Below are 16357 nucleotides of genomic sequence, written 5' to 3' on the forward strand. Positions count from 1 at the left end.
TGCAACAGGAGAGGCCACAACAGTGAGAGGCCCGCATACCGCAAAAAAAAAAAAAAAAAAAAAAAAAAAAAAAAAAAAAAAAAAAAAATTTTGCTAGAAATAATCATGGGCTCTCTTCCCTACAGACTTCTTTGCCTGTTCAGTCCCAACTTTACCTCTCCTTCCCCTGAATTCCCGCATTATCTGTGTGGACGTCACCTTGTTCCTCTGTTGTCTCCTCTGCCTGCTCTGTTTCATCATTTTTCAAGTGGATTGTAAATCCATGGAGTAGGGTACTTCTTGGCCTAACAGGAGAGAGCTGCTCTGTAGAGTGTCGGGGTAAGGATTATTAAAAACTTGGCTTTGTGTTCCATTGTGCTGTAGCTGAGCTGCAGTGTAAATTAAAATTCATCTTTCTACAGATTCATTCCTTATAAAATAAAATGCTTTTTTATTTTTCCCTTTTCTCTCCTACTCTTTTATCATCTTTTCCTCGTTCCTCCTCTTTCTCCATAGCCACTGTGGACTTGGCTTGACTTGGCTTTGATGCAATCCTAAAGAGGCTGCTTTCCCACCTAAAAAATGTTAGGACTTGAAGAATTAGGGAAGGCAATTTAAGTTTTATCACCCTCACCTTGGCTTGGTGGTACTTCCTGTAACACGATCTGGGAAATGTCGTGGAGGATGTGAAGCTGTGGAAAGCATGGGGGCCTGTGCAGTGCGGGTGGCAGGGAGCGCCCTACAAAATCCCAGTCTCCTGGACAGGCTGCTGGCCACCCCACAGGGAGCCTAGACTTAATGAGGTCCTCCCAGTCCAGGGGCCGGCACTTGGCCACACAGAATCCGAGTCCTCATCTGCCTCTCTTTGCGGGTAGCTGGGCCTTCCAGGAGTACAGACATCATACAATTCAAGGGCTGATTGTTTAAAACCAAGAAAGTCACCGGCTTTTCGGATCACAAAGAACTTTTTAAAAATAAATTTATTTATTTATTTTTGGCTGCATTGGGTCTTCATTGCCGCACGCGGGCTTTCTCTAGTTGCGGCAAGTGGGCTTCTCATTGCAGTGGCTTCTCTTGTTGTGGAGCACGGGCTCTAAACGCACGGGCTTCAGTAGTTGTGGCACTTGGGCTCAGAAGTGGCTCGCAGGCTCTAGAGCGCAGGTTCAATAGTTGTGGTGCGCGGGCTTAGTTGCTCTGTGGCATGTAGAGTCATCCTGGACCAGGGCTTGAACCCATGTCCCCTGCATTGGCAGGTGGATTCTTAACCACTGAGCCACCAGGGAAGTCCAGGATCACAGGGAACTTTAAAGATCACCTAGTGGTCATCTAAATGCTTCGTGTCTCACGGCTGAGGAGAACTAAAACTTAGAGGGAACAAGAGGTTTGTCTCAGTCACACAGCTGATTAGCTGCAGAGTCAGGATTAGTTACCCCACTGACCTTGGCCTGGTGCTTTTGCTTGTGAATTAATGCAGACTGTACCCTGGAGAGCTGGTGTGTCTAACTTTTGTGTCCTGTGAGGGATACCAGCAGTGTTAGGGCACTGCCTTTGTTGCTAGAAGTTTCTAGAACAATTGGGCACCTACAAATGAGGCCTGAGACCTTGGCAGTGATCTGCTGTCCTGTCACCTTCCTTTTAGGAGTTTCCACTGTTCTTTCTAAGTCACATTCTGCTCACATATCATCCAAGGGCAGTACCATGAGAGTCAGCAAATACTTCTGCCCATCTTCCAGTTGCGATTTATTAGTCTAAGGAGAGTGTTCAGACTTGGGGGCTGTGTATTTCCCTGAATGCTTTCAAAGCTGGCGTCCTTCTGAGAGTTGAGTTCAGCGAGGGGAGCTACTCACATGCCCAGGGTCCTCATTCCCAGTTCTCTTACTCCAGGTGACACTGGACAGCCAGGCGATGGCTTTGGCATTGCGATTTGTTGCATATTTCTACTTACTCTTTATCTGCCAAGTTGAGGTATTGGAAGGATTCCAAGAGCAAGCGGGTGATAGCAGACAGCTGAACACAGCCATGTCTTTCCATGAAAACTGCTTTTCTTGGCTTTCTCCCAACAATGTTAGTTTGCCAGGAGAAAATGCTTTTGGCTTTACAAATGATATGGCCATACTCTGGGGTAGTTCTGGTTTTTTGGGGTTTTTTTTGTGTTTTGTTTTTGGCTTTGTTTTTTTGTTTGTTTTTTGGTTTTTTTGGTCATTGAAAAGAGTGAATACTTGTGACTCTTAAATTATTTGGCAGCTTTTTGCTCATGGCATCCTAAATTGTGTTGTTTTTACATACTTTATATGAATGTGTGGTTTTATGTGTGTACCAGCATGTGAAGAAAGATGCTGAAAACTTCAGGTTAATAAACCTGTCAGGTTAGGTCGAAGCCACATCAGATGGAACATTCGTTGCTTTGTCGTGGCCGGCTTGCAAGTGGGAGTCGCATCAATCTCTTTTTTTGTGAAAATGTTCTTTCTTGTTCAATTCTTTGATGTTTTGATTTAAATTTCAACCCAGGAAGGTTAGGCTAGGGTATTTTGATCATATATTGTTACAGCTTATGATCTATTTTAAGTTCCAAGTGAACATTCTGAGTATTAATTATTTTTTAAGCTGGAAAACAATCTACAGTGAAACTGGAAATTTTGTGATTTACTAGGACAATTTGAACATAGTTGTCTGTTAAAAGTATTTCTACAACTGGTGAATGCACAAGATTGTTTTTGTCACAAGTTTATTTCATGTTCCTCTGCAAATGTCTCAGAATCAAATGCCAGTAATCCCAGCTGGCTTCTCCCTCTGATCCTACCTGTTTGAACCATTCCACCATCACACAGTCTCTGAAAAATGTTCAGTTTTTTAATTAGTACCCTAAGCATACTTAGGAAAGAAACTACATCTAGTGTAAAATGATTCCCCACCAAAGCCAAATAATAACATACTAGCCAGCGCCTGTAGCACCTGCTACATGTCAGTCACTCTTCTTGGTGCTTCATGTTCGTGAATCCACTTAATTCTAACACAACCCTAAGAGAGGAGGTGCTATCATCTCCATTTTACAGGTGATAAAGCTCTGGCACAGAGAAGTTTAAGTAAATTGCCGAAGGTCACACAGCTGGCAAGTGGCAGAGCCACCTGCAGACCAGGTCCTCTGTACTTAACCACAACGTCCTACTATCTCTTAGAATGAAATCTTATTTGTGGCTATGTTCCAATAAAACTTTTGTTTGTTTTGTTTTTTTCAAAAACAGGCATTGGGCTGCTTTGGTCCTGGGGCCATAGTTTGCTGACACCTGGTCTTGGTGGACTGAGCCTGTCCCTTTCGGCAGTGCGAGTCCGGGCAGTGCAGTTCTGGGTGTGCCTGGAGGAGCTGAGGCTCTGCTTAAGCGAGGGGGCAACGAGCCTGCAGCGGCGGTGGCTCCTCTAGGAGGGGCAGGGCAGGGCGAGCATCATGGCAGGTTCACCAGCTGATTTGTTGTGTTCCTCAGGTTTCTGGGCCACCCTTTCCTCATCCACGGAGTGTAAATTTTAACTAGATAACTCTCTGAGGCCTTCCAGCTGACAATGCTAACCTGTCTTATTGTCCCTACTAAGCTTATCGCTGAAGGCCGTATTTTGTTTTCTTTCTGTCTGTTTCCTGACCAGCATCACACCAGTTACACACACACACACACACACACACACACACACACACACACACACTGGTCTTCTTTCTCTGGTAACTTCACATAATCTCCCCTCTATGTATGTTTGTGTCCTAATCTTCTTATGATAATATTGGATTAGGGTCCACCCTAATCACTTCATTTTACCTCTTTATTTTTTTATTTTTTTATTTTTTTGTGGTATGCGGGCCTCGCACCGTTGTGGCCTCTCCCGTTGTGGCCTCTCCCGTTGTGGAGCACAGGCTCCGGACGCACAGGCTCAGTGGCCATGGCTCACGGGCCCAGCCGCTCCGCAGCATGGCATGTGGGATCTTCCCGGACTGGGGCACGAACCCGTGTCCCCTGCATTGGCAGGTGGACTCTCAACCACTGCGCCACCACGGAAGCCCTAGTCTGGTTTTAAGTGTATATCAAGGTGTGAGGAAAACTGCTGAAGAATTCAGCTTTTGAAATGGGCTCATTGAAACCACATCAAACTCAGCATTTGTTGCCACTTGAAGCATTTCTGAAGCCCTGGTGCACTCTAAGTAAAATCATGAAGTGGAAGCGTGTTTCTGGCTGTCCTGCTCCAGCCCTGAACATCTTCCCTCTTACCTCCCTTTCCCGATATTCTCAAATGGTCACACAGTGTGTCCCCCATCAAGCTTTTAGCTCAAAAATAGTTATGATCTGATCCTTCCTGTGGGTGTGCATTTCAAGAGGATGATTGGAGATGGAAATTGGGGAGAGTTCATTTGTGAGGGTGGTTGTTACGTGAGTGGTTGACGTCTCTGGACGGGAATCTGCTACTGGGAAAGGCCCGTATGTGGCAGGGGTGTGTGAGGTCTGGGAAGAGGGAGTTGCCTTCCCCAGGGGCAGGCATTCTTAACCTTAAGGTATCTTAGGACTGCTTTTGAGAATCTAATAATGGACCTTTTCTCTCAAAAATGCACATCACACAAAATGTGTACAGACGTTTCCACCCAGGCACCCCTGCCTGCCGTGGACTGCCCAGGCAGGCCCAGGCCCACTATCTCATCCCAAGGGAGTTTGGGCTGCTGATGAAGGTAGAGGAGCTACAACCTGTGGTGGCCCTAACTGCAAAGAAAGTGTTTCTCTGTCCCACTTTCCTACGAAAGAGCAAGAAAAGGAATACTTGGCTTGCTACTATTGTAGAAACCTATTCTGGGGAGAAACTTACATGATCATTGTTACTTCTCCTTAACACCCCTAGTTAGTTCTTTGGGTTTTCAGTTACTACCTTATTTGATTAGATGAGTTAGGTAAGTGGTAGAGATCTTCTCCGGTTAGTGCAGTGTGGTGGAGAGAATCTCCCTGCTCTTTTGCAGCCCACGGCTTGTTCTCTTATTATGTTGATAGTTGTCATATCATGACACAAGTAGAAAATGAAACATTTGTCCCACACTGAGGTCAGCAGAGGAGGCTGTTTGCAGCCACAGGTGACCATGGAGGCTGATGGACCATTATCGCAGTGCACCAGTGGGAAGCTCTGGGCTGGGGCCTGGCTGAGGCCTTGCACCAAAGCCAAAGGTTTGCTGGCCTAGTGAACGTAAGCACAGAGTGCCTGTTGTACAGCCAGGCCGGGCTCCTGTCTGTGCTGTCATGGGGCACAAAATCGTATTTGTCCTGTAAAACCAACTCCGAGTGCATATGCTCTTTGTACTCAACCTTTGAGCACAGGCCAGTGGACTGACAGCCTGTCCATTGCAGCTAGTAGCTGAGATCCTCGTGGTGACTATTTAGAAAACAGAAAGGAGCCTGTTCTGCTGCCTCTCCCAGTGCCCGCTTCACCCAGTGGTGACCCTTATCTGTGCTTGGCTTCTGTGACTGGGGCATGGTTCTTTGATTCCCCTGCTGCCCTCAGGGCTGATGTTGGGGTTTCTGTTGTTCCGAGGGGTGGGCTGCATGATGCAGTGGGTCTCTTGGAGTGTTCATTTATTTGGTTCTTTCCCCAAATACTAATTGATACCCACTATGTACTGGGGCCCAAGGACACAGAGGAGACGTATGTTCTAGGAAGGCAAGAAGTTTCATCCTGGTTTTGTGCCAAAGATAGATTTAGGATGTGTTGTCATAAATATTATTATGACAAATACTGCCACAGAGTCGTGTCCTGTTTTGAACCTTCCATAGCATATCTGTAGTATGTGTCTGTCAGAGTAGAGAAGCATCGTCTACTCTGTCCCTCTTCTGTGATGTCTGTCGTTCACCTTCTTGCCTGACAGCTCAGAACTTCAGCAGTTTTTGATTGATGGGCCAGGTGCTGTCAACAGAATTTGCTGCGGATGCTATCTTTGTTTCATAATGAGGCTCTTGTAGGCATTGTTCAAGTTTGTTTGAACTAAACCCTAAAGACAGGTTTCCTCATCTGGTCTCATGCTTTAGAGTCATGCCAAGGCTAATACCTAATCCCATCCTGGGGCAGGGGGTAGGCCTCAGGATCTGGCACTAGTTTTGGGGGGTTTGGGGGAGGTTGTCTTTTTTACCTTCTTACCTAGTTTGTTCTTCCCTGGTACACAGGGACTGTAGTTTACATGTCTTTATTGTCTCGTTGAAGTGATAGACAAACAACAGAGTAAGTAGGTTCTCAAATGATTGATTGATACACTTGGTTACAAGAATGCGTTTTCATGGGAATACTTGGTAGACCTATAAAGCATTATTTAATTTATATTTCCTTATGGGAGAGCTTGCCTTTTTTTTCAGTACTTACCATAGTTAACTTTTCCTATTTTCTAAGATTGAACTTGAATTAAATGCTTAAAAGGGCTCTGGAAGAATAGAGTGAAAGGATATTTTAACATGTATGGGCTGTTGCTGAATGAGGCAGAATATAAATATTCTGTAGGCTTTAATTTGTTCATATGTTATATAAACTGCACCATTAACTGAGCAGTTGCCTACTGTTCTACTGTTCTACTTTTTGAATATTATTGAAAAGATTGTGTGCTGGTTCTATAGCAGCCTTAAACCAGAATCTGATAAACTTCGGTTGAAAATAAAGTTTACTAAATTGCTATCAAGTAACTTTTGGGAAATTAAAAGAAATACGTTGATTTTATTAATTGGAGTTAGACAAACATCTCGATTTATACTATTTCATCATGAGCTAAAGAACACGTTGGTGCTAAAAAAACATGTGTTAGCTAGACTTGGGAATGTTCGATCTGATCAAAGGAAAAGAGATACAGACAGGAAATCAGAAATCTAGGAATCTCTAGAAGTGAAGGGCTTTTACTCAAAACTGCAGGCTAGGACTGGAGCAGCCTTCCGGTTCTACCAGGCTCTGCCAGGGGATAGTTGGGACCACGGGGCCTAGTTGGCTGATGTGGCTGGGTGGCCTGTTAGAGGACTGTCCTTACCTGGGCCTCTGTTAGCTCTGATGCTAAGGAGGGACTGGCCCTGGACCAGGGAGCTGAGCCCTGACCTTGGAGCCCGATCCCAAAGGTGGCTGTGACTTGCTTTGGTTCATCCTTGGAGTGTGTTGTCATAGGCTGAGGGTGGGATTTTCCCCAATTTTTTTTTTAGACACATAGCCTCCTGTGAGCTGGCCATTCCTTACCTACTGTCTGTGATCTTTGACTTTACCTTGGTTCTTGCCCCATGAGGATTGAAACCATGTTGAGAGGTTTCCTTCACTCTGGAATGGCCAAGAAGAAAAGGTGAGAACAGATTTCCTGATGAAATCTGTCAGTGTCCACAGCACTTTGGTGCTTTGTCCCAGAGGCTCACCAGGCAAGTAGTAGCCAACTGACCAGACCACACACCCACCCAGTTTTCACCCTGGCAAGGCGATCCTGTGTACACCGTCCCAATATTCGCAGAGGCTTAGACGTTTTTAACAGGGCTGGTGAACTTTGAGCCGCACAGGTCCCCTCTGGAAGCTCGTTGACCTCTTGGTATTTATGTCCCTCTCTACACCAAAGGGCTGACTGCCTTGGACAGTTGGCGTCAGTGGAAGGACAGTTGCCTCTCCTTTCCCACCCCCCAGCTGCCATCCACTTTGATTCATCAGTACTAGAAACTTCCAAAACAACATTGATTTTTCTTGTTTATCAGATTGGTTACATGGAGCAAGCTCTATGACAAGTAGGAAAATTATATCTGAACGTGTTCTGAACCGGTCTTGGTTCATAGCGGGCGCTAGGTAAACGCTGACTGTGAGCACGGATTCATGGAGGGTAAATTGATGCATGTGTCTTCTGACATGTTTGGTCCTAAGTAGAGAAATTTTAAATGAAATTTGGGAAATGGAAATTATAACCATGTTTTTTTCCCCAGATTCTTGGGGCTCTGAGAGCAGTGTTTGAGTTTGTGCAGAATTCTACAAGAAGTAATCATTACGTGGAGTTAATTTAGTGTAACACTTCCTGAAAATATAGATTTTTGCTTCAGTTCTTCTGAGTTTCAGATAACAACTGAAGGAACCTAGTCGAGAATCAGAAATGTCCTTTATGTTAAAAGTTTGCTGATTAAGTCTTGCCTTGATTAAATCATCTGAATTCAGAGTTGAGTCTACTTGGTGGGCTTCATAAAGAATTTGTTTTTGTTTCAGTTTTCTCAGGTTGACTTTGAATTTCAGTTGAATTTAAATTTGTTTTGGTTTACTCAAGTAAAGAAAATAAGGCAAAAGTGGCAGCTAGAATGTGTTCACTTTCAAAAAATTGAGAAGTACCGCTGTGAGGGCTATATGTGGAAACCACCAGTACGTATGAAAATGCCAGGACAGGATCTTTTTGGTTACAGTAGTTTGGTTTTATTTGTGTTTTTATGCGGACATTTCAGCAGGAAAGGGTCGATTGTGTTGATCATCTGTTTGTTTGCAGCCTAGAATTTTAGAGCTGAAAGAAGTAATGCAGTTGTCTTGTGCAAGACACTCATCTTTCAGGTGAGATAAAGGTCCATAGAAGGAACGTGAGTTAACCAGCGTGAACGGTTGTGAGGTTGGTGGAGAGAACTGAGCTGTGATTTCTTGAATGGAAACTCTCTCCCCTAGGGAAGGGGGGTCTTCCCTTCAGGAGACTCCTTCCTCCCAGTTTCTAAACATCAAATGCACCAGGACACCAGAAAAGTAGAGCAGGCAGTAGTAGGCAGCAGATGGATTGTTACAACTTCGTGAGAGAGCAAAGCAGGCAGACTAGAAAAGCCACTCTCTTAGTAATGAGACTCTGCTTCTCCAGAAGGGGCGGCTGAGCAGCAGGGCATCACTGTGGGGATTCCCGGATTCATGCATGTGGAGGTTAGAGCTGAGGGGTCTAGCGGGAACCTGGCCAGGGTCTCTTGACTGGAGGGGATCTCTGACTCCTGTGGTTGGTTGCTGCCCCACCCCGTGGCATAGGTGGGGTTCCTCCTTTCCATTCTTGGCTTTATCTACTATACAGTTTCTTCTATTTCACTGTAATTAAAATAAGACTTTATTATGGAAAACTTCAAATACGTATAATATTAGAGGGGCTAGTATAACACCCCCACACACCTGTCCCCTGGTGAGGAGTCACCAACGTTTGTCCGGTCGTTTTTCATCGACACTACCCCTTGCCTCACTAGGTTTTAAAACAGATCCCAGACATTATATCATTTCTTTGTCAGTATTTCTACTGTGCATTTTGAACTAATGGAAACTTAAATCTGATTGGGGGGTGGTAGCTGAAAGAAACTAATTACTTACAGAGTAATTAAGGATTAAACTGAAGGAGCTCCCCTTTGTCATTATTCTGGAAGTTTTTGTTTTCCAAATGATCTTAATGGGTCGGTGCCACTCTCAGGGTAGGGGACTTGGCGTGAGGAGTATGGCTGAGGGGTAAGGGTGGAAAAGTGCTGGCTCTTGGGATGATATTTAGGAGGAGGGGACAGATGGGGTTGTTGGGAGCAGCTTCACTAGTCTTCTGCCTTTAGTCTGTAGCTGTTTGAGCAAGTTGCTCTGTTCATAATCCTAATTGTGAACCCTGAGAATGAGCCTTTAATTTATAATTGAAATGAAGATTTTACAGGAAGTAATGATTTTTGCTTCAGTGGGTCAAAGTGAGTGTTTCTTAGGCTCTTCCTTTCATATGTGGTCGCGTCAGGATGGCTGACGTTGCTCTTTTTGTTTCAGATGGGAATGACTGGTAACACAAGTCCATTTGGACAACCCTTTAGTCAAACTGGAGGGCAGCAGATGGGAGCCCCTGGAGTGAACCCTCAGCTGCCCAGCAAGCAGAGCATGGTCAATAGCTTGCCTCCCTTTGCTGCAGACATCAAGAATGCTTCAGTCACCAACGTGCCAAACATGGTAAGTTGCCCTTGGTCTCAGAGCTGTGGGTCTCCAGTGGGTGCTTTGGTGTGTGGATTTTATCGTGCTGACAGTGAAGATCTGCAACTAAAAGTGTGTCTTGGGTGAAAGGAAAATAACCTGTATTTCTTATGCGTACTCTCTCTCAGTGAGTTTAATTTTCTGTGATGAGTTGCCCATAAGGGGCTAGTTAAGATGATTCAGCTAGTCCTCCCGAGGTCCCTATGTGGAGGGAGAGGGTTCATGTTCCATGAGTCATTTTGACTTTCCTCCAGAGTCACCCTCTTGATTCAGAGCCTGTGCTCTGCAACAAGAGAAGTCACTGCAATGAGAAGCCTGTGCACCGCAACGAAGAGTAGAGCCAAGAGAATTGGAGAGACGGGCTTTTTTACACTTCCCGTCTGTTAGTGGTTGAAGCTGTCAGTAGAAGTCCATCCATTTCTGTTACGAAGGACATTTATCTTCAGAGAACTGTACCTTGTCTGTGAGATGTGTGTGTCCTGTCTGACTTGACAGATGGTTTCACATGTCTTCATTCTCCCTGAGATTCCCTACCTATAAAATAGAAACTACCCGTGGAACTCTCAACCTAACTAACCCAGATATTAATGGGAAAATAGCTCCTTTTGTGCCACAAAATGGCATCTCTTTTAATTCCGGCCACTAAGGGGAAGTGTGTTCTTTTGTCGGACCTCACCATGTATACATGGCTTCTGTGTCTCTGATGTGCCTTTAGCGATGGGTCAGGGCCTGGAGCAGCCACTCTCCTCTCCCCTGGGCCTGCCCTGCCAGGGCTGCCATCCACATAGTTGTGCAGAGTGATTTGGGAAGGCTCAGAAGAAAGCTGGGAGATTATGTTCAGAAAAAGTTGCTTTTTGTCTTTTGATTTTTAAAAAACTTTAATTTGAAGTATCTGTTGTAAAGATACAGCCAAGAATTCCTATATCTCCATCACCCACTTCCCTTGATGTTAACATCTTCTATAACCTTGGTACATTTGCCAAAACTAAGGAATTGACTGCTTACAGTACTTAGAAGTTTTGAGGCTGTTGGAAGCAGGAAGAGTTGGATCTCTTTCTCTTTGTTTTTGTTAAAAATCAGAAAAAGGGGCTTCCCTGGTGGCTCAGTGGTTAAGAATCTGCCTGCCAATGCAGGGGACACGGGTTCGAGCCCTGGTCCAAGAAGATCCCACATGCCGCGGAGCAACTAAGCCCGTGCGCCACAACTGCTGAGCCTGTGCTCTAGAGCCCGCAAGCCACAACTACTGAAGCCCATGCACCTACAGCCTGTGCTCTGCAATAAGAGAAGTCACTGCAATGAGAAACCCGTGCACCACAACGAAGAGTAGCCGCCACTCACAAGAGAAGGCCTGTGCACAGCATCGAAGACCCAACACAGCCACAAAAAAAAAAATCAGAAAAGGGAGTGATACTGAGGTATCCTAATCAGATTCCCTCTCAGTTTGCTACATTCTTCCTTCTTCAGAAAGAAAGGGGGGCTTCCCTGGTGGCGCAGTGGTTGAGAATCCGCCTGCCGATGCAGGGGACACGGGTTCGTGCCCCGGTCCGGGAAGATCCCACATGCCGCGGAGCGGCTGGGCCCGTGAGCCATGGCTGCTGAGCCTGTGCGTCCGGAGCCTGTGCTCCGCAACGGGAGAGGCCACAACAGTGAGAGGCCCGCATACCGCAAAAAAAAAAAAAAAGAAAGGGTACAAGCAATGAGATCTGTTTTCAAGCTGCTTCAAGTTTTTACTTCTTTATTTCTTCTTCTGATCATCCCCCTGTAACTTTCCTGGATCTGCTTCTCTCCTACCAGTAACTTTTTGTTGCCAGGATTGCCCTGTTCCTGGCCCTACAGACCCAGAACTTACAACAAAGCCCACTGCTCCCTTCACGCGGCTCCTCTCAGCCCTGGGGGCGGCAGGCCAGGATCCCCAGCCCTGCTCTTCCTGTTCTTGCCTGCCTTTCCTTTTCCAGTCCTCACTGGGAGGGCAGTAGGGTGGACTTCAGTACTGTTGATTGTCACCTGGGTTTGGTCAGTGACCTGGAGCACATTTTGGCTTCAGAGTAAGAGTGTTTGCTTTTCACAGACATTCTGTGTTTTGTAGTCTGAGAAACCCTGACCTAACATTTTCTTCCCTTTTCTTTTTTTAAATCTTCTCCAGGCCCACTTTTTCATCCTTTCTCCTTTACCCCCAACTTAGTGGCAGAATCCTTTCATTGCAGGTTCCTCTGCCTGCCTCTGCGGCTCCAGGGGACTGAATTCCTGAGAGTGGTGTGCTTGTCAAGGGCAGGTTCAGACTAGACTAGAAAGAGGCTTCTGGTTGCCTCCACCCGTGCCTGGGCTGGGGCCTTTTGGGCTAGGGAAGGCTTCTCTCTCCCTTGGCACTGTTGACGTTTGGGGTGGGATCTTTCTCTGTTGTGGGGGCCATCCTGTGTATTATGGGATGTTTAGCAATATCCCTGGCCTTCACCCACTCGATGCTCACAGCCCTCCACCCCGACCCCCCTATAGTTGGCCCCAGTTGAAAGCCCCTGCTCTGGGGAGTGGTTGGGGGAGGCAGTAGCAGTAACATCTCATCCTTCTGTCTGTGACATCTAACAGATAAAACCAGTTCTCTCCCCCTCTCCCCCCGCCTTGGCCTTATCAGGCTACCCGCATGGTGAACTGGGGAAGTATCTTGGTGTATGGGAGCCTAGCCACCACTTTCCCACAGGGGCACGGGTGGACGCTTGGAGAGATCCGCAGCTGGTGCCTTTGGAGTGAAGTCCTCAGACGTTTACCGCGGGGTTCGGGGCAGGCTTCACCAGGCCAGGTGACCCAGCCACGGCCTTCACGCTATTGGGCACAGCACAGGAACCAGAGGGGACTGACAGAGAAGCAGGGCAGCAAGTGCACATAATTTGCCTAATATCTTTCTAAGTGCTTTCTCACTCTGCGTTTTACCTTATTCTTTCGACAGCCTCTTGAAAGACATCATTACACCTCCCATCTTACAGATGAAGAGGCTGAGGGTCTGAGGGCTTTAGGTTCGTTCAGGGCTATGTAACTTCTTGTCTGCAAGGCCCAAAGCTCCTTCAGTATGTCCTGGTGTCATGTTTTAGTGGCTCCAAGCCCTTTGGGGTGTGTTTACATTGCTTATTTGCAGTTCCTCAAACATGTTTTGTTGTCTTCCTTGAGTTTTCTAAATTGTTTCTGGCCCCTTGGAGCCCAGAGATTTTTATACAGTGAGGGAGAGCAGTTACCAAAGATCTAGATTTCTTTAATTAAAAAAAAAGAAAAATTTGGAACCTTGAACATATTTGTTTTTTTTGTCATGCTTTGAGGAGTGGTCTTTTAAAGCCCAGCTATGTTCAGTGTACCAAACAGTTGAGCTCAGGACTCTGATACCGAATCACCTGGTGCCTTGGTTGAGCTCTTTGTGGGATGATTGACACTTGGTCACTGGCCGAGGGACTCATGCCTGTCTCCTCTCCTAGAGGATTCCCGCAGCACTGGTGGTGCTCAGGAAGCGAAGGGATGTGGCCGTTCCTTTAACTCGTCTCATTTGTTGAGCACCTTCTCTGAGCCCAGGTGCATCTGGAGTGCTGGTGTGAGTTACGTAGAGCTCACCCCCTTTCGTGAAATTGGGGGTGGTGGTGATGGAAAACAAATAATTACAAACGCAAACTGCCCCATCAGGTCTGAGTAGCATGGAGAGGTTGAAGTTGACACAGGGACCTCCTTAGGTGGAGCCGTCAGAGAGAAGGCCGCACCAAGTAGGGGGTTTTAAGGGCAAGATTGGAAGGATGAGCAGAAGCCACAGAGACCCCAGGGCACTGGGAGAGCGTTGGCGTGTGTAGGAGCCAGCAGAAGTCCAGTGGGAAGGGTGAGAGGAAAGCGGTGTGAAGTGGATATTGGGGGCTGGGCCGGAGCCGTCTCAAGGAGGGCCATGGGTGGCAGTGGCCACTGCAGTGCTCTAGGCTAGCGGAGATGGGGGCCTGGAGGCCATTGATTACAGAGGGGACAGGAGACCAGATGAGATTTGCCACTAGAGTGGATGTGTGAGGTCACCGTGTGAGATGACTTGGTGGGAGGCAGGACCATTTACAGAGGTAGCAGAGGAACAGACTGGGAGAAGGGTGATGAAGGGGAGGGCATTCGTAATTCCACTTTAGACATGCTCCTCTTGAGATGCTTGTGAGATGTCTAGGTGAAGAGGCCAGGCAGATGGATGGACATACAAGTAGGGCAGCCACTGTCCATCGGGAGCTGGCGGTAAGTATGCAATGGTAGAAGGGCTGTGGAGTGGATGCCATGGCTCAGAGGGGAGCACGGGAAGAGTGACCAGGCAGAGGAGGAGCTGGCAAAGGGGACAGCAAGGGACTGATGTCACTGAAGCCGAGACAGGAGATCGTTTGGACAGGCAGAGATGGTGGCTCCTGAGATGGTGAGTGAGATGAAGGCCAAAGAGCATCACTGGAATATGCAGGGGATCTGTGGGACGGTCAGGAAGCGTGGAACATCTTCCGTGAGACTTAAGTGTGGCCCGTAGTCATGGAGACCTGTTGATCACCACGGTCTATGGGCTGCCTCTGGGATGTGCTGCCTGGAGCTCCAGAAGGTTCAGAGACCCTGTTGCAAATGGGGTCCTTTTGAGGGCATATATATCCCCAGGACAGTATCCGAAAGCAAATACCACATCTCCCTAAATTTTCACATGGATTTCGTTGCAGCTCTGTCTTTGTCCATTTTATTTGTAATTTCTGAACTTTCTACAGATTTTTGAAGCTTCTTAGAACTTTTACCATATTATTATATTGTATTTCATGATTCTAAGATGCAAATTTTTTTCACATTTGTAGCATCTTTGAAATCAGGATGTATTTTAGAAACAATCAAGTTTTAGGTCTAATAAGACGCAGCATGTGTACTTAACTACGTTACTTGTTCATAATTGGAATTAATAAGAGTGACAACTATTAAATATATATTCACTATCCAGTTTTCTAGGATAGCTCACATGGATATAAAAATTTCAAAATTATGTAAATTTTACTGACAAAGAAGAACAGGTTTGGGCAGGGGTATAGGTTGGGTTGTCTTTCTGTGGCCTGACTTCAAGGTCCATGTGGGCCTTCTCAAAGGAGAGATTTGCATGAGACTGCATGGGGTGGGGGAGAGTTGTTCCAGGGCAGTCCTCTGGAAGAGGAGGCCACCTGATTCCTTGGTGACATTACCCTTCTTGCCTTTTTCGCCTGAAAAAGTCCTAACACGGAGAGCAAGGGAGCATTTGCAGGAAGGAGGGAAATACAGACATCAGTTGGCACTGGATTTGTGAATTAGGTCATTGCTGACCTTCATGATGGGTCTGGGATTGTTTTAAAGGAGCACTGTTTCGAAGTGGGACACATCTTGGGCTTATCTAATCTAAGAAAGTTTGGTGACCAAAGGGGCCTCATCATCAGTTACTCTCACAGAGTCTCCTGTGGGGATCCCCAATGCAGTCTCCTACAAGGGTTCGTTCTTTCTTTTCTTTTCTTTTTTTTTAAACATCTTTATTGGAATATAATTGCTCTACAATGGTGTGCTAGTTTCTGCATCAGCCATACATATACATATATCCTCAGATCTCCTCCCTCTTGCGTCTCCCTCCCACCCTCCCTATCCTATCCCTCTAGGTGGTCACAAAGCACCGAGCTGATCTCCCTGTGCTATGTGGCCTCTTCCCACTAGCTATCGATTTTACATTTGGTAGTGTATCTATCATGTCACTCTCTCACTTCGTCGCAGCTTACCCTTGCCCCTCTCCGTGTCCTCAAGTCCATTCTCTACGTCTTTATTCCTGTCCTGCCCCTAGGTTCTTCAGAACCTTTTTTTTTTTAGATTCCATATATATGTGTTAGCATGCGGTATTTGTTTTTCTCTTTCTGACTTACTTCACTCTGTATGACAGACTCTAGGTCCATCCACCTCACTACAAATAACTCAATTTCGTTTCTTTTTATGGCTGAGTAATATTCCATTGTATATATGTGCCACATCTTCTTTATCCATTCATCTGTTGATGGACACTTAGGTTGCTTCCATGTCCTGGCTATTGTAAATAGAGCTGCAGTGAACACTGTGGTACATGAATCTTTTTGAATTATGGTTTTCTCAGGGATATGCCCAATAGTGGGATTGCTGGGTCGTATGGTAGTTCTATTTTTAGTTTTTTAAGGAACCTCCACACTGTTCTCCACAGTGGCTGTATCAATTTACATTCCCACCAACAGTACAAGAGGGTTCGCTTTTCTCCACACCCTTTCCAGCATTTATTGTTTGTAGATGTTTTGATGATGACCATTCTGACTGGTGTGAGGTGATACCTCATTGTGGTTTTGATTTGCATTTTGCTAATGATTAGTGATGTTGAGCATCCTTTCATGTGTTTGTTGGCAATCTGTATATCTTCTTTGGAGAAATGTCT

General features: G+C 46.0%; 1 protein-coding gene across 1 annotated transcript in view; it reads left to right on the top strand.

Annotated features, from left to right (window-relative positions):
• Nucleotides 1–16357, top strand: part of CREBBP (CREB binding protein) — a 101794-nt gene that overhangs the window by 30516 nt on the left and 54921 nt on the right. Inside the window, exon 3 of the mRNA XM_028498013.2 lies at nt 9730–9906. Within this exon, the coding sequence (XP_028353814.1) occupies nt 9730–9906 (177 nt within the window). The remainder of the gene's footprint in view (nt 1–9729; nt 9907–16357) is intronic.

The sequence above is a fragment of the Physeter macrocephalus genome, chromosome 14 (assembly GCF_002837175.3).
Source record: "Physeter macrocephalus isolate SW-GA chromosome 14, ASM283717v5, whole genome shotgun sequence".
NCBI classification, from domain to species: Eukaryota; Metazoa; Chordata; class Mammalia; order Artiodactyla; family Physeteridae; genus Physeter; species Physeter macrocephalus.